This window comes from Cetorhinus maximus, chromosome 2, assembly GCF_964194155.1.
Source record: "Cetorhinus maximus chromosome 2, sCetMax3.hap1.1, whole genome shotgun sequence".
In the NCBI taxonomy this organism is placed as follows: Eukaryota; Metazoa; Chordata; class Chondrichthyes; order Lamniformes; family Cetorhinidae; genus Cetorhinus; species Cetorhinus maximus.
In genome coordinates this window covers 10275653-10298596 of record NC_135880.1, presented here as the reverse complement: position 1 = coordinate 10298596, position 22944 = coordinate 10275653, and the positions used below count along the sequence as shown (strand labels likewise).

At 42.3% G+C, this 22944-nt stretch overlaps 1 protein-coding gene across 2 annotated transcripts in view; it reads right to left on the bottom strand.

Annotated features, from left to right (window-relative positions):
* fam193a (family with sequence similarity 193 member A) overlaps positions 1-22200 on the bottom strand; it is a 241983-nt gene extending 219783 nt beyond the window's left edge. For both annotated transcript variants that reach the window (XM_078560819.1, XM_078560827.1), the window contains exon 1: positions 21808-22200. In XM_078560819.1, the coding sequence (XP_078416945.1) occupies positions 21808-21978 (171 nt within the window). In that variant the 5' untranslated portion in view covers positions 21979-22200. The remainder of the gene's footprint in view (positions 1-21807) is intronic.
* Between the last annotated feature and the right edge of the window lie 744 nt (positions 22201-22944).

Below are 22944 nucleotides of genomic sequence, written 5' to 3'. Positions count from 1 at the left end.
TTAGTAAGTGGCGTTGCCATGGAGAATGCACCAGTGATGGTGACTAACAGTTAATTGCCAAACATTGTTTGAAATTTAAACAAAACAGATTGACCCTGATTGGTCAAGGCATTGCCCGAGAAATGAGTTAGCAAATGGCTGTCACGTATTTTATTTAACTCTAGTACACGAGGGGAACAAATTTATCTTCTCAAAGTGGAAGTGTATATCCCTCATTGCCCCCATCTCTCCCATGAAATAATAACCTACTCGCTCACAAATTGCATTATTGGGGAGTTCTCCTCAATATCCTGGCCAAAATGTATCCCTCAACCAATATCATTAAAGCTAATTATCTGGCCATTATTACATTACCATAATTGCCTACCATGTTTCCAAATTACAACAATGATATCATTGGCCAGGTCAATATCTATGGTCCATCCCTAACTGCCTGGAGGTAGTGGTGGGCCGACTTCTTTGTAGCAGATTGAAACGACTGAGGGGCCTGCTAGACTACTTCAGGCAGCAGTTAAAAATCATAATCACAGAAACACACTCAAAGGGATCAAAAGGGTTAAACTTTGAAGACAGGTTGCATATCTTTAAGGAAGCATTTCAACACAGATTGATAGATTTTTGTTATTAAAGGTTACAGAATCAAGCAGATAAATGGAGTTAAGAAACATATCAGCCATCATCTGACAGTGATAGACTTTTGTTATTAAAGGTTACAGAATCAAGCGGATAAATGGAGTTAAGAAACATATCAGCCACCATCTGATGATCACAGAACAGGCTTTTTTCTTTATTCTTTTATGGGATGTGGCCATCACTGGCAAGGCCAACATTTGTTGCCCATCCTTAATTGCCTTTGAACTGAGTGGCTTGCTAGGCCATTTCAGAGGGCAGTTAAGAGTCAACCACACTGCAGTGTCTGGAGTCACTTGTAGGCTAGACCAGGTAAGAATGGCAGATTTCCTTCCATAAAGGACATTAGTAAGCCAGATGGTTTTTCTAGGGGCTGATGGCCAACCTTCTTCTGTTGGGCCTAGAAGGAAGCCATTCAGCCACTTATGCTTGGTCTTTGAAATCAGTCCCACTCACCTGCTTTTTCCCTTAAACCCTAAAAATTGTTCCTTTCAAATGTATATTCAGTTCCCTAAGTCAAGCACATTGGTACTGGACTGAAGTCACATACTAGCTTTTCCTAAAGGACATTAATAAAATTGGGTCTCAGGCTCAAGCATGATGAATATCTCTCCCCATTCCTATAAAGGTGAATAGTCTGCAATCACTGACTCACTGCCTTTAGCTCAGACACTCAGGTGAAGGTATTAGGGGACTGCCAGTACCTGTGAAACCGCACCCAAGTGCAATCAGCCTCTAACTGGAGAGGGAGCAAAAGAAGGGAAAACTGGGTTGATTGGCTGGGTTGATATCTGATCTCTTGTAATAAATAACATCTTTGTTAATCACTCCCAACCTTTAATAATTTTACAATTCGAGTTGAGAACTTCATGCCAAATATGAAAATAGCAATGCTCTGTTTAACCAACACCAGTGGCAGCAATAATGTGACTAATCTGAATGACCAGTAAATGTATTCCTAACCATACAGGAGACTGCTCTATGGACCGTTTTGGAGAACTGTTACTGAAGCTGTGTTTTGAATGTATGATTCCTTGCAATCCAGTATTTCTGCAGTCTTAATATTAAATTCAATTATTTCAAAAAAGAAGTCATTCTCAAATAGCTGCTCCCACTCCTCCCAAAAAGCAAACAATTAAGCTGTTAAGTATTTACTCCGTATTTCAGTGAAGAGTTAAGTGTTTCATGCTTCTTACTATATTTTGAACTTTCGAAGTGGGGCAATATCTGGTGTGTAATTTGGACGGGTTGACACCAGGGTGAAGTACAACTAATCACTGTGGTAGCACATTAATTTAAAATTATGAATTTACAGGAGCACAGAATAAAAACTTGCAGCTACATACAAGAAGCATAATACCACAATATTCAGTCTGACGCAAGTGTAATTTTGCACACCCTATTGATACTAATATGCAAATGAGGCAAGTAACAGGGGAAAAAAACTTCCCTAGCCCTGTGCTAGTGACCAACTGCAGCATAGTTGTCTTAAGGGGAGATGGTGGCATAGTGACAATGTCACTGGACTAGCAATCCAGAGGGCGAGACTAATGCTCTGTGGACATGGGTTCAAATCCCACAATGGCAGCTGGTGGAATTTAAATTCAGTTAATAAAAGTCTGGAATATAAAGCTATTGGTGACCATGAAACTATCATGGATTGTTGCAAAAACCCTGGTTCATTAATGTCCTTTAGGGAAGGAAATATGCCAACCTTACCTGGTCTGGCCTACATGTGACTCCTGGCCCAGCAATATGGTTGACTCTTGACCTAGCAAGCCACTCAGTTCAAGGGCAATTAGGGATGGGGCAACAAATGTTGGCTTTACCAGCAATGCCCACATCCCATGAAAGGGTAAAAAAAAAATGTGCAAAAGATTGGACAGGTTGGGGCTATACTGATCGGAGTTTAGAAGAATGAGAGGTGATCTTATTGAAACATAAGATTCTGAAGGAGCCTGACAGGATGTTTCCCCAGGATGATTCCTGGGAGAATCTAGAACTAGGGGGGCACAGTTTCAAAATAAGGAGTCTCCGATTTAAGCCGGAAATGAGGAATTTCTTCTCTCAGGGGGTCACGAGTCCTTGGAATTCTCTTCTCTAGACAGCAGTGGAGGCTGGGTCATTGAATATATTCAAGGCTGAGTTAGATAGGTTTTTGATTTACAAGGGAGTCAAAGGTTATGGGATATTGGGTGGAGGGCAGGAAAATAATTTTAAAACGAAAATCAGATCAGCCATGGGGGTACAGGTTTGATGCTCCTATTTCTTACGAAACATTATGTTCATGCAATTGGGCATTGCTGGTCATTGAATGGGGGTACAGGTTTGATGCTCCTATTTCTTACGAAACATTATGTTCATGCAACTGGTTATCTTTCAATCAGAACCAGGCATTTTCACTGCCGTCAAGACACTTTATGCAAAACTGCGATGATTGAACAGCATACATGCAAATGCAAAAATTATTGAAAGTTTGCACTGTATCAAATCAACTCTCCATTAAGAATCTCTATGGCTCATGGCTTCATAATTTATTTTAGGAATCAGCTTTTAACTGTCTCAAACTCAGCAAAACTGGATGACTGACTTTAACAGAGTTTTACAACTTACATTACACCAACCCCCCCCCACCCAAAATAACTTGAAGAGTTCACAGGCATCTCTACTTTTACTGATTCCAGTGACGTCAGTCCTGCAATGTTAGTTTCTCACAACTCTCTGCCAGGAAGAAGCTGCATAAAAGAAAAAATTGTAAACAAAAATATGCAATACTGTGTAAAAGACAGATTTGAAAAATCAGACAACTCCTGAACCAGAGTCAGCTTCTTGCATTTGCCAGCTCCTTATGAGATAGTCTGACATTGCAGGTGCCTTTAAATATTCAGTCCTCCAAAATTCTGAGGCCATTAGAGAACAACATTTTAAAAATTAACACTTGCAAGTAGGTTGGCTGATAGTTAATTAATGTGCTGCAGCACAGATTAATGCACTTTAAACCAGCTCTCAGAGTGCATTCCTAATCCCATTGGCAGCATGGCTTGGGAGCACTAAGTAGATACATTTCTGCCGAAAATTGGGCTTAACGGTAAGCGATAACCAGCGGCCTCTTGCTTAACAACTTTATAGCTAGTGTCAAGAGCAACAGCTGCTGATGACACATTGGAAGACAGAGGTGAAAAAAAGACATGGGAAGGGAAAAAAGGACATACATCCCATCCCCTCCCTGCAATTATGAAAGGGGCCAATACTTCAAGTGATACATGTGCAATTTTGCAAATGTTGAATTTCCCACTGATATGCCATCACAATTTTGCTACAAAAGTAAAAAGGGGAAAAACTGAACCTCATCCAGCTTCCAACATCCAGCTACTAAGGATCATTGGCAAAGGACCATTTGCCCTTTAAGTCAGAGGACAGTGCTTAATGCAAGGTAGACATAAACTTGCTTTTCCATTGTAGGTTTGCAACAAGTCACAGTGACAGCATGCCAGCTGAGCAAATAACCTCTGGTCACAAGCTATGATGCTAATCCAAGCCTGAAGATTCGGACACTGCACTGCTCCCACTCCCGGGCAGGATACAACAAAAGCACAACTAACAGGAAATTTCCCACTTCTAGAGCCTGAAGCCTTTCCTAATCATTCGAATTATTTTGTTTTTCTCCATTTTGTTGATAATTCTATGATCAGTTGCTCTGAAGGTTCCACTCAGGTTCCCAATAAGTTGCAAATACATCTTACACAAACCAACCTGTGTTCACTACATTGAAATCAAGATTCACTGTTGAGCATGCCCTAACTAACCTTCCAAAGAGCTCAAAACTACTTCCTTCAGCCTGTCGACCTCAGATCTCAAACAGTGTGCACAATTTTGGTCTCCTTATTTAAGGGAGGATGTACATGCATTGGAGACAGTTCAGAGGAGGTTTACTAGATTGATACCTGGAATGAGCAGCTTGTATTACAAGGAAAGGTTAGACAGACTGGGCTTGTTTCCATTGGAGTCTAGAAGAATCCCCTCACTCTTCTCGACTGAAGAATATAAGATCCTGAACGATATTGACAAGGTAGACGTGGAAAGGATGTTTCCTCTTGTGGGCGAGTCCAGATTAAAATTAGGGGTCGCCCTTTTAGGACAGAGGTGAGGAGAACTTTTTTCTCTCGGAAGGTTGTGAGACTTTGGAACATTCTGCCTCAGAAGGCAGTGGAGGCGGGGTCATTGAATATTCTTAAGGCAGAGGTGATAGATTCTTGTTAGGCAAGGAAATCATAGGCTATTGGGGGTAGATGGGAATGTGGAATTCGAAATGCAAACAGATCAGCAATGATCTTATTGAACGGCAGAGCAGGCTCGAGGGGCCGAATGGCCTACTTATGCTCCTATTTCGTATGTTCATATGTAAAAAATCTTCAGGATTTTAAACCAGTCTTGGCCTCATCCAACCACCCACATCTTCCCTTTGGCTTTTCAATCTTGGTACGTCCTGAAATATATGCTGTGACCCTTCAGCATGCTTCAACTGCTAAAAAAAATTCTTCAAATGAAAGACGTTATGCCAGAAATAATCATTTCAGCTTGGGCAATTTTTTCTTCATAAACTACAGAATATTTGATGTTTGATTAATTCAATGAAATTTACTGTAGTGCTTCACAAAGTGCAACCTGATGGCTTAGAGAGTTGATCCAATGAGTAGCTGAGTCTGCACACCAGGTTCAATCCTGAGTTAACTGCTCGTAGCCAAAATGCCATTTGAATCACCCCAAGGCCGACACACGAGCGATCCCCACTTGGACCTAATGCTGGACATACTCTATGCTTAACTAAGAGTCTTAGAACAGGGATGTTCAACCTACGGCCCGAAGATCATATGCAGGGCCTACACTCTGCCAATCAACCCTTGCAAGACAGGCAACTCAGTCCTACTGGCTAAGATTTTTTTGTTTTCTGAGCTGTGCTGTTTGCATTTTGTGGTCCTGGATTCTTTGCAAACAGCTGCTCTTAGCACTGTCGCCTCATTAGAAGGATAAATCAAAATTAGAGGCCAAAGTCTGTTGGTACTGGCAAAAACAAATTAACAGAAAGATGGAAATGAATCTGACAACTTGCCTCTCAAGCTCCAGGTTATGCACTTATACTCCCCATGAATACAAAAGCTTGGGAACAATTTTCATATGGAAAATGCCTAAGATGGAGTGTTAGCTAAGGATAGTTTTACAGAAGACGACATCTCCCTACTCCAAAATCCAACTCGATTAGCTAACAGCCTTTTAATTTTACACAGGTTCCAGGATAAACCTAAAGGAAGTATTTCAACATCCGTTCTGAGTACTTTCTTTTCTGTTGCAGCACACTCAGTTGTAACACTTCAAACTACCAATGTTCCAAACATGTGATTATCCATTCTTGTTTATGACTCATTGCATAGGGTCTTCCAGTTGAAGGTAGATTTAATGTCACAGTTACCACTGCGTCCATCAAATAATTTTTACCAAATCTTTCATTGGCCTATAAACACTGCGTGGTGCTGAGTGACTAAGTTTTGTAGTTATCGCGGTTATTTGGGAAATAGTGCAGCAGCAGAACAGGACATAGCATCAGCAGTTTTGCACAGGTATTGAAAGCCAAGTAGGCATTCACCTGCAAACTTATCTACTGCCAGTGATGATAGTTAATGGCACAGAGTGTAAAAATGGAATAGATGAGCATCACGCTAAATTGTTTCAATTTAGCACTTTTAACATGGGTATATAAAAACATTGTAAATGAGGTAAGAATCATACAACACAATGAGATAATTTGACCTAACTTGCTTTTTCCAAGGGCTATCCAATTAGGCCCAATCCCCTTCTATTTCCTGCAAAATTTTCCCCCTCAAGTTTTAATTCAATTCCCTTTTGAAAAAAATTACTATTGAATCAGTTCCTACAAATGCTGCAGGCGGACATTTCAGATCATAATGTGCTGCATAAACATTTTTTCCTTGCATCACTTCTGGTTCTTTTGCTAATTACCTTAAATCCCTGTCCTCTGCTTACCAACCCTTCTGCCAGTGGAACAGTTTCTCCTTTATTCTATTAAAACCCTTCATGATTATGAACACGTTCTCGAATCACTCCACATAACTGAAGTCCCAGAACCCTCGTACCATTCTACTAAATCTCTTCTGCACCCTCTCTAAGGCCTTAGCGTGTTTCCTAAACTATGGTGACCAACATTAGACAAAATACTCCATGTGGCCTAACCAGTGTTTTATAAAGGTTTGATATAACTAGCTTGCTTTTGTGCTCTATGCCTCTATTTATAAAGCCAAGGATTCCTCATGCCTTTTTGATAGCCTTCTCAACTTGTCCTTCAAAAGAGTACATGCACCCTAGATTCTCTTTGCTCCTGCACCCCCTTTAAAATAGTACCATTTTGCTTAATTACCTCTCCTCATTCTATTTTAGCAGTCTAACTATACCCTACTGAAAGTGTTATTATTCTCCTCACTGCTTATTACATGCCCAAGTTTCTTGTCATCTGCAAACTTTGACATTATGCCAAGTACCCAAGTCCAGGTTATTAATATACACCAAAAGGAGCAGTGGCCCCAATACTGGGGGACACTACTGCTCACTTCCTACCAGTCTGAAAAGCAGCCTATTCCACTACACACTGCTTTGTACCATTTACCAAATTTGTATTCATGCAGCCGCTTCCCCTTTAATCCCATGGGCTTCAATTTTACTATTACAGCACTTTGTCAAAAACTTTTGAAAGTCCACATGCACATTAGCTCCAATACCCTGATCGGCCCATTCTGTCAATTCATAAATAACTCATTACATTCAGACCACTGCTAAATCCCTGCAATCTACATGCACACATTATATATTGTTTTACTGTGTCAGGATGAAGCAGATTGTTGATAAAAATGTATCAAGACACCAAATATAGTACAGACATAGATTCAGTTGTTTTACTTTGCTAAACCTCATCCTGCAATGATCCATTCAAAAGTTGTCATTAGGAAAAGCATAACCATTGCAACAAAACATTTGAGCTTTCATGATGGGTAAATACACTTGTGTGTGATATTGAGTGGTACAGAATAGAAAGGTCCAAGTCCAGCCCCAGTGAGTGATATGATCAAATGCACAGATGTAACCTTAAATACAAGTTAGATGCAGGCTAAAGCTCTCTTGCCACAGCCACAACATCAACAGAGCTTTCCAAACTATATAACTATATATAGCTAGCCATCTTTGCGGACACAGAGTGGCATCAGATTCATGGGAGTTTTGTATCATGGGAATGGGAAATAAAGATCTGTATTTCTGTGGTGCATTCCACTACTTCAAAGGCCTCAAAGCATTTTACAGCCAAAGAACTCCTGCAGTCATGTAGGAAATATGGCAGCCAATTTGCACACAGCAAGGGGAAACAAACAGCAATGAGATTATCTAGTTATCTGCTTTAATTTATTTTTAATTCTTTCATGGGATGTGGGCATTGCTGGCAAGGCCAGCACTTGTTGCCCATCCCTAAATCCATAAGAAGGTAGTGGTGAGCCATCTTCTTGAATCTCTGCAGTTCAACTGTGCAGGTACACTCAGTGCTGTTAGGAAGGGAGTTACAGGATTTTGACCCAGTGACAGTGAAGGAGCAAAGATAGTTTCAATCAGGATGGTGTTTGGCTTGGAGGGGAACTTGCAGGCTGTGCTATCCCAATGCGTCTGCTGTCCTTGTCCTTCTGAGTGGTAGAGATTGTAAATTTGTAAGTTGCTGTCGAAGAAACCTTGGTGAGTTACATCTTGAATATGGTACACAGCGCCTCCACTGTATGACCGTGGCGGAGGGAGTGAATGTTAAGTAGGTGGATGGGACGTCAATCAAGCAGACTGTCTAACCCTGGATGGTGTCAAGCTTCCCAAGTGTTCTTGGAACTGCACTCATCCAGGCAAGTGGACACTACCGAGGAATTCCTGCAGTGATGTCCTGGGAATGAGATGATTGGCCTCCAAGAACCACAACCCAGCCGATTCCTACTGACTTCAATTTTGTTACCACACACAGTCAAGTGGCGCCTTAATGTCAAAGGCAGCCATTCTCACCTTACCTCGAGTTCAACTTTTTTGTCCATGTTTGGACCATGGTTATAATGAGGTCAGAAGCTGATTAGCCCCGGCAGAATCCAAACAAGGAATGAGCAGGTCATTGCTGAGTAAGTGCCACTCAATAGCACTGTCGATGATCTTTGATCACTTTATTGATGGTCGAGAGGAGGCTGATGGGATGGTAACTGGCTGAATTTGATTTGTCCTGCTTTATGCATGGAACATACTTGGGCAATTTCCCAAGTTGCCAGCTAGACGCCAGTGTTGTAACTGTACTGAAACAACTTGGCTAGGGGTGCGAGTAGTTCTAAAGCACAAGTTTTCAGTACCATTGCCAGGATGTTGTCAAGCCTTTGCAGTGATCTTGCTGGAGGTATAAATATTGACTAGGATAACTCCCCTTATCTTCTTTAAAATAATACCTTGGGATCTTCTACAGCCACCTGGAGGAGGAAAATATCAGTTTACTATCTTAGCCAGAAGACTTCACTTCAGCTGGTGCAGTGCTCCTTCAGTACTTCACAGAAATATCAGCGTACATTTCTGTTCTCATGTCTCTGGAGTGGGACTTGAACCAACAACCATTTAACTCAAAGGTAAGAATGCTATCTACTGAATCACAGCTAACACGGTCCTCATCAGGTTGAGACTTCAGATATTTATTTCATTTAGGATCCTTATAGCCAGAGATGAAAGCATGGCCGATCAGTTGAGGCCACTTTCAAATCCAGATCTATGAAATACAGTACGCTAATCCCACCTGCACCAATATCCCTGCTTCCCAATAATTTAAATAAAATAGCTAATTTTCCATCATCTCCAGCTCATCTTGCCAGCAAACATCACTACTTCTCTCGAGTCAAAGTGCCCAGAACAACAACTGAGCAGTGTGAGGAGGGCCAAACCTATTACTTCCCAATCACTTTACATACATACGAACATGTGAATTAGGAGGAGCAGGTCATTCGGTCCCTCGAGCCTACTCCGCCATTCAATAAGAACATGGCTGATCTGATTGTGGCCTCAATTCCACTTTCTTGCCTAGCCCTGATAAATTCTTGACTAACGAGGGAGTCAGAGGTTATCTAACTTAGCCTTAAAAATATTCAATGCCCCAACCTCCACCACTCTCTGGCGAAGAGAATTCCACAGACTAATGACCCTCAGAAAAACATTTCTCCTCATCTCCGTCTTAAAAGGGAGGCCCATTATTAATAAACTGTGCCTCCTAGTTCTAGTCTCTGCCACAGGTGGAAAAACCCTTTCAGCATCCTCCCAGTCAAATCCCCTCAGCATCTTATATGTTTCAATAAGATCACCCCTCAATCTTCTAAACTCCAATGGATACAGGCTCAACCAGTCCAACCTTTCTTTCCTCATAAGATAACCCCTCCTTCCCAGGAATCAGTCAAGTAAACCTTCTCTGAATTGCTTCTAGTGCAATTGTGTCCTTTCTTAAATAAGGAGACCAAAACTATGCACAGTACTCTAGATGTGATCTCACCAATGCCCTGGACAACTGCAGCAAAACTTCCCTACTTTTATATACCATTCCCCTTGCAATAGACAACAACATTCCATTTGTCTTCCTAATCGCTTGCTGTACCTGCATACTAACCTATTGTGATTCATGTACCAGGACAACCAGATTGTCTGCATCGTAGATTTATTTCTTTATTTCTCCTTCCTCTGGGTCAATCCATCAGTAAAACTTGCCTCTCAGGCTGTCAGATAGCTACAAGTCAGAACCATTACGACAGAGGAGGACATTCGGTCCATGCTCTCTGTACAGCAATCCAATCCGCCCCATTTCTCCACTCTATCCCAAAAGCGCTGCAAATTTATTTCCCTCAAGTGTCTCTCCAATTTTGTTTGGACATCATTGATCATCTGTTTTACCACTTTATAGGCAGCAAATTCCAGGTTATTACTACTCAGTGTAAAAAAGCTTCCTCCTCACATCCCCCTTGCCCAAAACCTTAAATCTGTGTCTTGTTGGTGGTGGGGGGTTTGCCTTGAGAAAAATTGAAGATCCACCTTTTTACAGGCTGTGGTTGTAGCAGCAATTGGGCTTTAGAGAACAGACAATTAATCCACACATACCGACAGAAAAAAAAACCCAAACATTGAAAGGGGCCTTCCAGCTGTCAAAACTCAGTCCGAGCTCCACGGCCGTCAGTGCTGCCTCAGAGCGCTCAAACCCAAAATTTCTTCCTGTGACCCCATTGGGGGTCGTGACCCACAGTTTGGGAACCCTGGTCTACTTTATCCAAACCTATCATAATCTCTATCAAACTCAAATTTCATAGCTATTTCAAACCCACTGTCACACTGCCCGTAAAATACAAATGGAGCCACGAAATTACTTGTCAATTCAGTTCATTCAAAAGTCAGTTCACACAGTAATGTTTTGTGTTCCAGTATTTCTGAATACAGTGTTCTTCAATCTGCAATGCAGTCCCACATACCTGTATGCTTCAGAGACTTGGACAGCCTATAGCAGACAGCTCAAAGCACTGGAGAAGTATCACTAGCGGTGCCTTCGCAAGATCCTCCAAATCCGATGGCAAGAAAGGCGGTCCAACCACAGCCTCCCCTCCCAAGCCAACTTGCCCACCATTGAGACACTGATTACTCAAAACCAGCTCCGCTGGGCAGAACATGTTGTTCGTTTGCCAGGCACCAGACTCTTGAAGCCACTACTCTATTCAGAACTCAGTTGCAGCAGAAAACTCCCGGGACAGCAGAAACGCTTTAGGGATGTCCTCAAAACATCCCCGTTGATTTATGGGAGCCCCTGGCTTGTGACCGACCAAAATGGAGAAGGTTCATTTGGGAAGGCACAGAGTACACCGAAAGAATACGTCTAGAACATGCAGAGGTGAAGTCAAGGCATCGGAGAGAGAACGCATAAACCATCAATCAACTCATCCATCTGACCATTAAAGCACTACCTGTCCTTCATGTGACAGAGCCTGTAGATCTTCCATCAGACTTATCAGCCATCACAGAAGCCACTGAATTGGAGTGCAAGCAAGTCATCCTTGGTCCCGCAGAACAGCCAAAGAAGACTGCAGTCTCGGATTGCAGTTCAGAAAAACATGGCTGATTTGGAGAGGCATGGGGTGGAAATGTATTATTCAACTACACTTCATTTAAGAAAATGAATACAGAGGAATGGTAAGTATTTGATTCCCAGGCTAAAAATTAGATTAAGTAAGTCCAGGCAGGGGTAGTATTTAAGTCTTCAATGGAACCAATCATTCATGACCCAACTTTACTTCAAATTCAAAATGCTTGCGAGACCAATACTAACAATTCTAGTCATGATTCTCAGACCATGAAAAACATCTCATGAAGGAAGCACCTAATTTTTCAATTTAGCATCTCAGGAGGCCATTGAATGGATAGTCAAACTATCCCATTATAAGCTTTTCTCATCATATGCAAGTAGTAGTGGTACCAATCTCCACATTAGTTCCTTGGTATGAAAGTATGTTGCAGGTTGATTTCCACTCAGTTCAATAAAAGTAGGACAAATCCGACCCGGTCAACTGCCACCCCATCTGTCTACTCTTGATCATTAGCAAAGTGATGGAAGCAGTGCTATCAAGCGGCACTTACTTAGAGGTAACCTGCTCACTGAGACTCGGTTTGAGTTCCATCAGGGCCACTCGGCTCCTGACCTCATTGCAGCCTTGGTCCAAATATGGACAAAGGAGCCGAGCTAAAGAGATGAGGTGATTGTGACTGCCCTTGACATCAAGGCCGCAGTTAACTGAGTGTGAGATCAAGGAACCCTAGCAAAGGTGGAGTCAGTAGGAATCCACTGGTTGGAGTTACTACTAGCACAAAGGGGAAGATGGTTGTAGTTGTCGGAGGTCAATCGTCTCAATCCCAGGACATCACTGTAGGAGCTCTCCAGGGTAGTGTCCTAGGCCCAGTCATCTTCAGCTGTTTCATCAACGTCCATGTCCAAATGCAGCAAGACCTGGACAATATCCAGGCTTGGGCTGACAAGTGGCGAGTAACAAGTGCCAGGCAATGAACATCTCCAACAAGGCAAAATCTAACCATCTTCCCATGACATTCAACAGCATTACCATCACTGAATCCCCCACTATCAACATCCTGGGGGGGCTTATCATTGACCAGAATCTGAACTGGACTAGCCATATAAATACTGTGGCTGCAAGAGCAGGTCAGAGGCTAGAAAGCGTGCAACGAGTAACTCACCTCCTGACTCCCCAAAGCCTGTCCACAAGTCAGGAGCATGATGGAATACTCTCCACTTGGCTGGATGAACGCAGCTTCAACAACACTCAAGAGGCTCGACACTGGCCAGAGCAAAGCAACCCGCTTGATTGGTAGCCTACCCACCTTAAACATTTACTCCCTTCACCTCCAACGCACAGTGGCAGCAATGTGTACCATCTACAAGGTGCACTGCAATAACTCACCAAGGCTCCTTCAAAAGCACTATCCAAACCTGCAACCTCTGCCACCTAATAGGGAAAGCAGACACATGGGAACACCACCACCTGCAAGTTCCCCTCGAAGCCACACATCCTAATTTAGAACTATTTCACTGTTCCTTCAATGTCGCTGTGTAAAAATCCTGGAACACCCTCCCTAACAGCTCTGTGGATGTTCCTACACCACATGGGATGCAGCAGTTCAAGAAGGCAGCTCACAACAACCTTATCAAGGACAATTCGGGATGGGCAACAAATGCTAGCCTTGCAAGCGACACCCACGCCCCATGAAGGAATCAATTTTAAAAATTGCTGCCTCTACCACAGCTCCATAAGCAGGGAACATGACAACTTTCCACGAGCAAGGACAATCGCTGCTCTTACCGGACATTCCTCTCAAGGTGTTATGCCATGAAGCAGCTAAAGCACCCCAAAATAGAAAACAGGCCCCAAGAGCTCACATATGTACAGCAGTTTTAACATAGTAAAACATCCCCAGAAAGTCAACAAATTTTTCACCAAGCCACATTACAAAAGGTGACCCATAGCTCAGAGTAAGTTTATAGAAGTTTTTTTTTAAAAGGTGTGTGTTTTGGGAGTGGAATTCCAAAGGTTAGGGTGTAGAATGCTTCACCATTGTCATCCGTGCCTCAAGCTATGAAAATTCAGGATGCTCAAGAGACCAAAATCGGAGAATTGCAGAGGGCTATAAAGCTGGAGGAGGTTACAGAGATAGAGAGGGCGAGGCCATGAAGGGATTTGAAAATAAGGATGAAAATTTTAAAACTGAGGCATTGTCAGACTGAAGTCAATGAAGATCACTGAGCACAGGGGTGATAGTTGAAGCAGACCTGGTGCAAGTCAGGACACATGCAGCAGAGCTTTCAATGAGCTCGAGCGTACAAGGTGAAACCAGCCAGGAGAGCATTGGAATAATCAAGCCTAGAAGAAACAATAGCTTGGATGAGAGTTTCAGCAGATGAGCTGAGCTTCCTGTCAAAGGATTAACACTGACAGCAGTCAGAGTGAGATCAGAGCTTAGACCACACGCACAGTCTCAGCTGAGTAAGGCTACATGGTCTAGCACAGCCACAGCAGGAGGAATTAGAGGGGAAAATCAAGGACAAGTATATTTTATTAAAAGCAGTTGAGAAATGCAAGAGACAGTACAGTTTGAATTTTGATTTTAAAAATTTGAGACCATGAATGAATGGAATGCAATGATTTCTCCCTTCCAGTTTCTCCATTTTGTTCAATCCTACAACCTAAAACACAACTTCCCTTTATGTACCTGTAAGAGAGACCATGTTAACATTGAAACTACCGGGCTACCATTAAAATCCTCACTGATGTCCTTTTGGAAAGGCAACCTGCCCTCTTTCCTTGGTCTGGTCTATATTTGTTTTCAGGCCACAGCAATGTGGTAGACTCTTTCCTGCCCTCTGTTACTGCCCAACAAGACACACAATTGCACGCTCGCACTGAGGGAGCGCCTTCACCACACAGGCTAGTTCATGACGGCAGCGCACCACCTACTTCACAAGGGCGATTAGGGATGTTAATGCAACGCCCATATCCCTGGAGAAGGAATTACTAGCATTGGAGGCATTTCAGAGAAGAGTCAGCAGGCTGATCCCTGGGACGAAGGGGCTGTCTTATGAGGAAATGTTGAACGGGTTGGGCCTGTATCCATTGGAGTTTAAAAGAATGAGAGGTGATCTTATTGAAACATAAGATTCTGAGGGGGCTTGACGGGGGTAGATGCTGAGAGGGTGTGCCCTCTCGTGGGGAAATCTGGAACTAGAGGACAAAGTTTTAAAATAAGGAGGCCCTCATTTAAGGTGAAGATGAGATGGAATGTCATCTCTCAGAAAGTCGCCAATCTTTGGAATTCTCTCCCCCAGGAAGCAGTAGGTGCTGGGTCATTGAATATATTCAAGGCTGTGTTAGACAGATCTTTGAACAGCAAGGGAGTCAAGCAGGAAGTGAAGGTAAGGCCACAATCAGATCAGCTGTGATCTTATTGACTGGCAGAGCAGGTTTGAGGGGCCAAATGATCTACCCCTGTTATTTTTATTCTTTCATGGGACGTGAGCATCGCTGGCTAGGCCAGCATTTAATGCACGGCCTTAATTGCCCTCAAGAAGGTGATGGTGAGTCACCTCCTTGAACCATTGCAGTCCATCTGTTATGTTCTTATATAGAATGAAGAAATGAAAAATACATGGCAGCTCTAAAAGTGCGAGCAGGGTATGGTGAAGGAGCAATAAAGTTGGCTGTGCTGCAGGATTCAGGTTGCACATTTCTCACTGATCAAATCCCCAACTTAGCTATTCAGAACATTTGTTAATCTACAAATGTAACTGAAATCCAATATTAAGTTAATGTTATAGGGCTTGCATATGGAATCTGTTGCAGGGCACAATGATTTTTCATTTTTATCCTGTGAAACGAAACTTATTTTCATATAAACATGCAAATTAAGAGGATTAGGCCTTTCAGCCCCTCGGGGCCGCTCCACCATTTGATAAGATCACAGATGATCTAACTGTGGCCTCTACTTTTCCATCTACCCCCCTGATACAAACACACAAATTACAAAGGAACATAGGACTTAGGGACAGGAATAGGCCATGAGAATTCACTCTCATTACTGTCCCACACCTTGGCCAATTTTACTTTCCCCAAAATACTACCCTCCAGTTAAGCTGAAACAAAGAATTTCACAAAATAACATCAACTCAATATCTTCTGAAGTACCCAGCAGTAGAATGTGCCATAAGCTCAGATGTGAATATTGTCCCTAATCAGAATCAATGACTAAATCTAAACCACAATATATAATTATTTCTTTCATATTTAATTAAGGGCCAATTCCAGGTAACAAAAGTGCATGCGTTAAATGAGTTCAATTCATTTTTATAAGGAATACCACATTATTGTTCTCCAAGAAACAAGAGCAGTGCCATTTCACAATTGCATGCCCTGGCAGTGAGATTTGCAGAACTGCATCCAAGTGAACAGAAATGCCAGTGCAGGTCATTTGACCCACGGTACCAGTTCCAATGTTGACTCATCACTGTAGTCTTCAATTCTAATCCTGTTTCTCTGTACTTCCCCTTTGATATGCTTCAATTATTTATCTCTCTCACTCTTCAATGTAAGCGATTCAGCTTCATTAACCACTTGTAATGCTATATCCCAATAATTCTTAGCATGGACACATTTCTCCTGGTTGGAAAGTCTAGAACTAGTGGTCATAGGCTTAGGGTAAGGGGTTGGAAAGAATAGCTTGCATTTATCTCGTGCCTTTCACCTCAGGTCGTCCCAAAGAACTTAACAGCCAATTGGGTACTTTAGAAATGTGGAAACTGTTTTAACAAGGAATGATTTCTTCACTCTGAGGCTGGCGAATCTTTGGAGTTCTCTACTGCAGAGGGCTGAGGATGCTCGTTGAGTATTTTCAATACTGAGATCAATAGGGTTTTGGGCACTCAGGGAATCAATGGATCTGGGGATAGTGCAGGAAAGTGACGTTGAGGTAGATCATCAGCCATGAACTTAGTGAACAGCAGCACAAGGTTGATGGGCCATATGGCCTACTCCTGAACAGGAAGCAGAGTAGGGATAAACAGGGCATTTTCAGTTTGACAAGCTGTAACCAGTGGAGTGCCACAAGGATCAGCGCTGGGGTCTCAGCTATATGCAATCTATATTAATGGCTTAATGACTTATACAAAGAGAGAGTAATATATCAAAGTTTGCTGACAATACAAAGCTAGGTGGGAATGCAAGCTGTGAGGAGGACACGAAGAGGCGGCAAAAGGATATAAACAAGTTAAGTGAGTGGGTAACAAGGTAGAAAATAGAATATAATGTGGGGAAGTGGAAGGTGATTCATTTTCATCTTAAGAACAATATTTTTTTTTTTAAAGTGTGAAACTTGTAATTTTTTTTTAACAAAAACAGAAAAAGCTGGAAAAACTCAGCAGGTCGATGGAGAGAAAGGCAGAATTAACGTTTCGAGTCCGTATGAGTTTTTTTATTTGTTCATGCTAGGCCAACATCCCTAAGTGCCCTTGTTCAGAGGGCATTTTTTGTGAGTCAACCACATTGCTGTGGATCTGGAGTCACATGTAGGCCAGACCAGGTAAGGACGGCAGATTTCCTTCCCTAAAGGAACTTAGTGAACCAGGTGGGTTTTTACAACAATTGGCAATGGTTTCACGGTCATCATCAGACTTTTATTGAGTTCAAATTCCACCATCTGCCGTGGTGGGATTCGAACACGAGTCTCCAGAGTATTACCCTCGGTCTCTGGATCACCAGTCCAGTGACAATACTACCATGCCACCACCTTCGTTGAGGAGGATTGAGGAAATTAGGTGTACTCCTACAAGGAACAGGAAATTATGCAAGTACAGCAAACAATCTTGAAGGCAAATGGCTTTTATTGCAGGAGGGTTGGAATACAAGAATAAAGAAGTCTGGCTGCAAATGTGAGAACATACTTGAAATACTCTGAGCAGCTTCAGTTTCCATGTTTAAAGAACAACATACTTATATTGATCCTCAGGATGAGAGAGTTATCCTATGAGAGGCTGAGTAAATTAGGTCTATATTCTCTGGAGTTAAGAAGAATGAGAGGTGATCTCACTGAAACATACAAAATGGTGAAGGGGGTTTGAAAGGGTAGACATAGAGGTTGTTTCCCCAGGCTGGGAATATAGAACATGGGGGCACTGTCTCAGGATAAGAGGGCAATCATTTAGGACTCAGATGAGAAGAAATTTCTTCACTCAAAGGGTTGTGAATCTTTGGAATTCTCTGCCCCAGAGGATTGTGGATGCTCCATCATGGAATATATTTAAGGATGAGATAGACAGATTTTTGGTTATTCAGGGAATCAATGAATACAGGAAACTGATGGGAAAGCGGACTTGAAGCCAAAGGTCGGCCATGATCATATTAAGGAGTATAGTCTGATCCTGCTCCTCTTACGTTCTTGTGTTCTCCTGCTCCTGACGCTTATCTTATGTTCTTATTTCTTCTAACCTTCCCTTTGTTTCCATACTAAATTTGGGGTTTTATGCCATTTTGCAACTGAAACACCAGTAAAAACTAACTTTCATTCTTTTCTCAAACCCCCCTCATAATTTAACGCTTCACCCCACCACTTCCACAATTTCCTCAGCTTCAGTGAATTCAATTCTAAATTTTCTAGTGTTATTCTAGCGAATCTAAATTGCACTTTTGCCATGGCCCCTATTCAGAAGTACCCAAAACTTCGCATGGTACAGCAATGGTGGAATTAAGTTATTTCAAATGATGTACACAGCATTTTATGGTAAATGGACTGGATTCTTCTGTTGAACTAACTTTGTTAGCGTGATCGGAAATTTGAATTGTGGCAAGAATTGAAACATTCGATTCAAACAGAGGGCAAAAGCTGTTGTTGTTGAATTGCCTTTCCCAGCAAACTAATTACATTGTTCAGAAAACTCTACAGAATCCATCAGTAACGATAGAACTACCAATTCAAAATATCTAAGTGCTTCTGTTGACATTGATGCTCAAATCAGTGTTGTAAAATTGCAGTTATTCGCATCCAAAAGTCAGCTTTCGCAACATAACAGGAGTAAGTCATTCGGCCCCTCGAGCCTGCTCCTCCCATGAAGTAGATTATGGCTGACTCTACCAATTAAACTTTCAAATGCACACATTAAAGTGCTGAGCATCAGAGTCACCTAAAAATTAATATGAGGCACACACTTAGATTGACAGTGCACATTCTTGAAAATGAAACTTACTGACAATAATCTTTAAAATCAGCTTTAGAGTTTTGAATAAATTATTCTGAAGATTCTTTTCTAATTTTGGAAGATTCCTGGACTCAGAATCTAAATCTTAAAATAACCAGTCAACAAAAGTAATTTCAATTACCCACACTGTGCACCATCAACATGAAATGGTTATTGCATATAACCAGTCACAAAAAGGAACACATCCTACACAACAGAATTTATGGTAACATATAGGAGTACAGTAATTGACTTGATCCCTGATCAAAAGTGTCAATCCTTCAATCAATGAGAAGCAAATGGAAAGTTACCTTTCATGGTTTATGTTGCCCCCACTCAACATGTTAAAATCTCTGATTTTATTGTACACCTGCAAAGAGCTCACCCGGCTTGCAGAAGGAACGCAAGTCTTTAAAACGATAGCATTTGTTGCTTTACATCACACACTAGTTTCTAATCATCCGTGTGCTCAAATCACATCTGGTACAGCACTGATATACTTATACACAATATGCAGAGATACTTAATTACCCAAATTTCTCCAAATCAAATGTCTCAATGACCAAGATTAGGAAATTCATAACAACAGGTTTAAATAGAATTAACAAAGGAAGTTAATGACAAAAGATAGGTTTTCAAAGCTCATCTAACTTTTCAGAAATTATCAGAGTCCAAAGAGTGAAATTATGATGGAGGATCTGAATAGCAAATTTGAAAAAGAAATGGGTTACATAAAACGTGAAACATAAATGCACACATTTCAACAAAATAGCTAAGTAAGCCATTCTATGTCAAAGCATGAAATGTCATTTCGAATTTGTTGCACACAAACGATTGGAGACTGCTTGTGGCAGATGGGAACTTGTACTAAATAACTTGCAAAGTGACGCGGTTGTATTTAGATGTTTATGCCGGTAAGACCTTGGACCATGTCAAAAATGAAAGATTGTCATTAAACCAAATTCTGTTTTGGTTGTTTTATAACCTATCCTACTGTGACTTAAGCTGCAGTACATTTATATGTCTGAACTACCATATGTAAATTTGTGATACTTAAACTGAAGCTCGAGACTTCTCCATCTCAAAGGACACCTGCTTCCACCTCCACAATCACCTGTCTCTGCTCAGCCCATCTGTTGCTGAAATCCTTGATTGTCTTTGCTACTATCAGACTTGACTATCCCAATGCTCTCCAGACCAACCTTGCAACTTCCATATTAATTTGAGCTGATCCAAAATCCTGCAGCCCATATCCTAGCTCCAAACTCTATTCACCCATTACCCCTGCGCTTGCTGACCTACATTGATTCCTAGTCTTAGATTTTAAATTACGCTTCTGTTCAAATCCCAAGACAGCATTCCATCACCGCACCACCCCCCTTCCCATCCCACCACCCCAAGCTCTGAAATTCCCTCCTTAAACCTCTGCTTCTCTCTTCTCCTTAAAGATCCTCACCAAAACATACCTTTGACCAAGCTTTTAGCCACCCTTCCAAATACCATCCCCAACCCCCAACGGACTCAATGTGAACTTTGTCTATTAGAGCCCATTTTCCTATGCTGTAGGCGCTAAATAAATGCAAATTGTTGCTCCAATAAGCACCTCAGTTTTTTTTGCACCTGATGTAGGGCACAAAGTTTCAAAAGAGTTGAATAATTTATTTTTAAACACCAACAGTCTCTCTTTATTTCTAAGATCACAGCACACTGGATTGCTTATTTCAAACCGGAAAATCAAACAACAGCTTTCCTCAAGATCAAACTTGTACACCAGAAGTCAACTTTGTGTATGAAACCAGAGTTCCCATAAGAAAGGGTTACCTTCTGCCAGGTCTCTGGTCAAGTTCAAAGTAAACACATGAATTTGTTTGACTGCCAGACAGTGAACACTTGAATCAGTTTGTAAATTTGATTGACAAAGACATTTTTACAACCCATTCCATTGATGAGGGTCTATTGCCAGTTGTCCTAGTATAATATTTCTTTGCAGAGTATAAAGTTTAAGGAAGATTTTTGCAATCAGAAACGCCAAATCTGACAATTATTTTTCATCCAAAACAGCAATGAAACGCCATAATAAGAATTCCTGAGAGTATACTGCAGTTTTGTCAAATATTCTTCTAAAATGTAATTCCCTATCCAGTACTGCATACACTACCATTAACAGAGAAAAATAAACACACCTGAAATACAGCTAAGATAATAGAAAGTGCATAAATCCAGATATGCCACCCTCCTGGCATGTAAAAAATATGCAGGTAAACTTCAAAAATAATAAAAGTGCACAAATTAAAGCCAGATGAAATTCATGAGATGATCGGACGCACCTCTTAAAAACTTGGGAGTGGAAAATTCATTTAATATACTCCATGTAAATATAGGACAGACTACTTTTTGTGTGCGAGAAAAGAAAGGGGGAAATTATGTTAAAGATGTACTCAAGCTTGGATTAAATAGAGGTATAATGCGCCTCTTTGGGAGTAAGTATGGGGGGGGGGGGCGTAGAGTTGATTATTTTAAATGGTAGAGGGGTTTAGGTTGGGAGCTGCAGGGTTTAACAGTTGCAGGTAGCAAAGGCCTAAGGACCAAGGCTGAATTTACAACGCCCTTTACATGTCCCTCTCTGACACACCGGCTAATTTTTGTTGTCTGTGTGTGTGTGTGTGTGTGTGTTATTTTTCTCCCTCTGGGCCTTACACACACACACATATATATACTCACACATACACACACATATATATATATATATATATGTATATAATTATATGTAATGTAAGAGGCTGCATGCCTCCCTGGTTTACCTCCCCGTGTAAGGTGCCGTTGGTCCCGCCGCCTCCTCCTCCTCCGCCGCCGCCGCTGCTGCTCCCATTGCTGGACGAGGGCGTCAGGGTTTTTTGTTGACGGCTCACTGTCTTGCCACCGCCCCGCTTATTTTTCCTCCTCTTCGCCCGTTTGGCGTCGGCCGGGCTCATTGCGACTGTGGGCCGGGGGGAGGGATGATGATGATGATGATGGTGGTGGTGGCTCGATCTGGCCCAGGGAAGGAGCAGGCTGTCCGGGGGAGCTGGGGGGGGAAGGGAGGGCCGGGGGGGGGGGGGGGGCTAGAGGAAGGTGGGGGGTGTGGAGAGAGAGAGAATCGTCTCCTCTCCTGTTTGGCTCTTCTTTCCTCCCCACCCTCTCTCTCTCTCCCTCTCTGTTTTTTACGCTCCCTCTCCTCCCCGATTATATTGTTCGGAGGGGTTTTATTTGTTTGTTTATTTTTTCTTCTTTCTCTCTCTCTCTCTCTCTGTCTCCCTCCCTCCCCCCAAACCCCCGCCGATGGAAGCAGGGATAAGCTGTGAGAGCCGCGCTCTTTGCTCCGGGTTCGGGCTCCGCTCCCAGCGTCTCTGACAGGATCCGAACCGATTCCAATATGGCGGCGAGTGCAGGGCCCTATCCCGGCGGCCACCGCGCCGGCTCACCGCGCCTGCGCCGCCCGCCGCCGCGCTGCATCCTGGTTATTGTAGTTCCTCACCCCCCCCCCCCCCAAACTCAGCCTTCCAGTCCCTTCCCGCTCTGGGTCTCTTAGTCTTTTCTTCTTCTGAAACATTTCAATCTTTTCCCCTCCAGGTCTCTTAATCTTTCCTTCTTAAGCCTTTCAACCTTAACTTTTCCCCCTTTAGGCCTCTTAGTTTTTTTAACCTTTTCAATCTCCCCTTCTCTTACATTTTTCTTCCATTAACCCTCTGAATATTTGCTTTTCCTCTTCCCCCTAAGCCTCTTAATACCCCCTTCCCCAGGTAGGCCTCTTCTTGCTTCTAGGCCTCAGTTCTTTCTTTTCGCCCCTGAATCTCTTGGTCTCTTTCCCACCCGCCAAGCCCCCCCCCCCAATTTTTTCTCACTCACTTTGCCCCAAATTCCTTCTTTTCTCCCCAGCCCTCTTATACGTTATATATTTC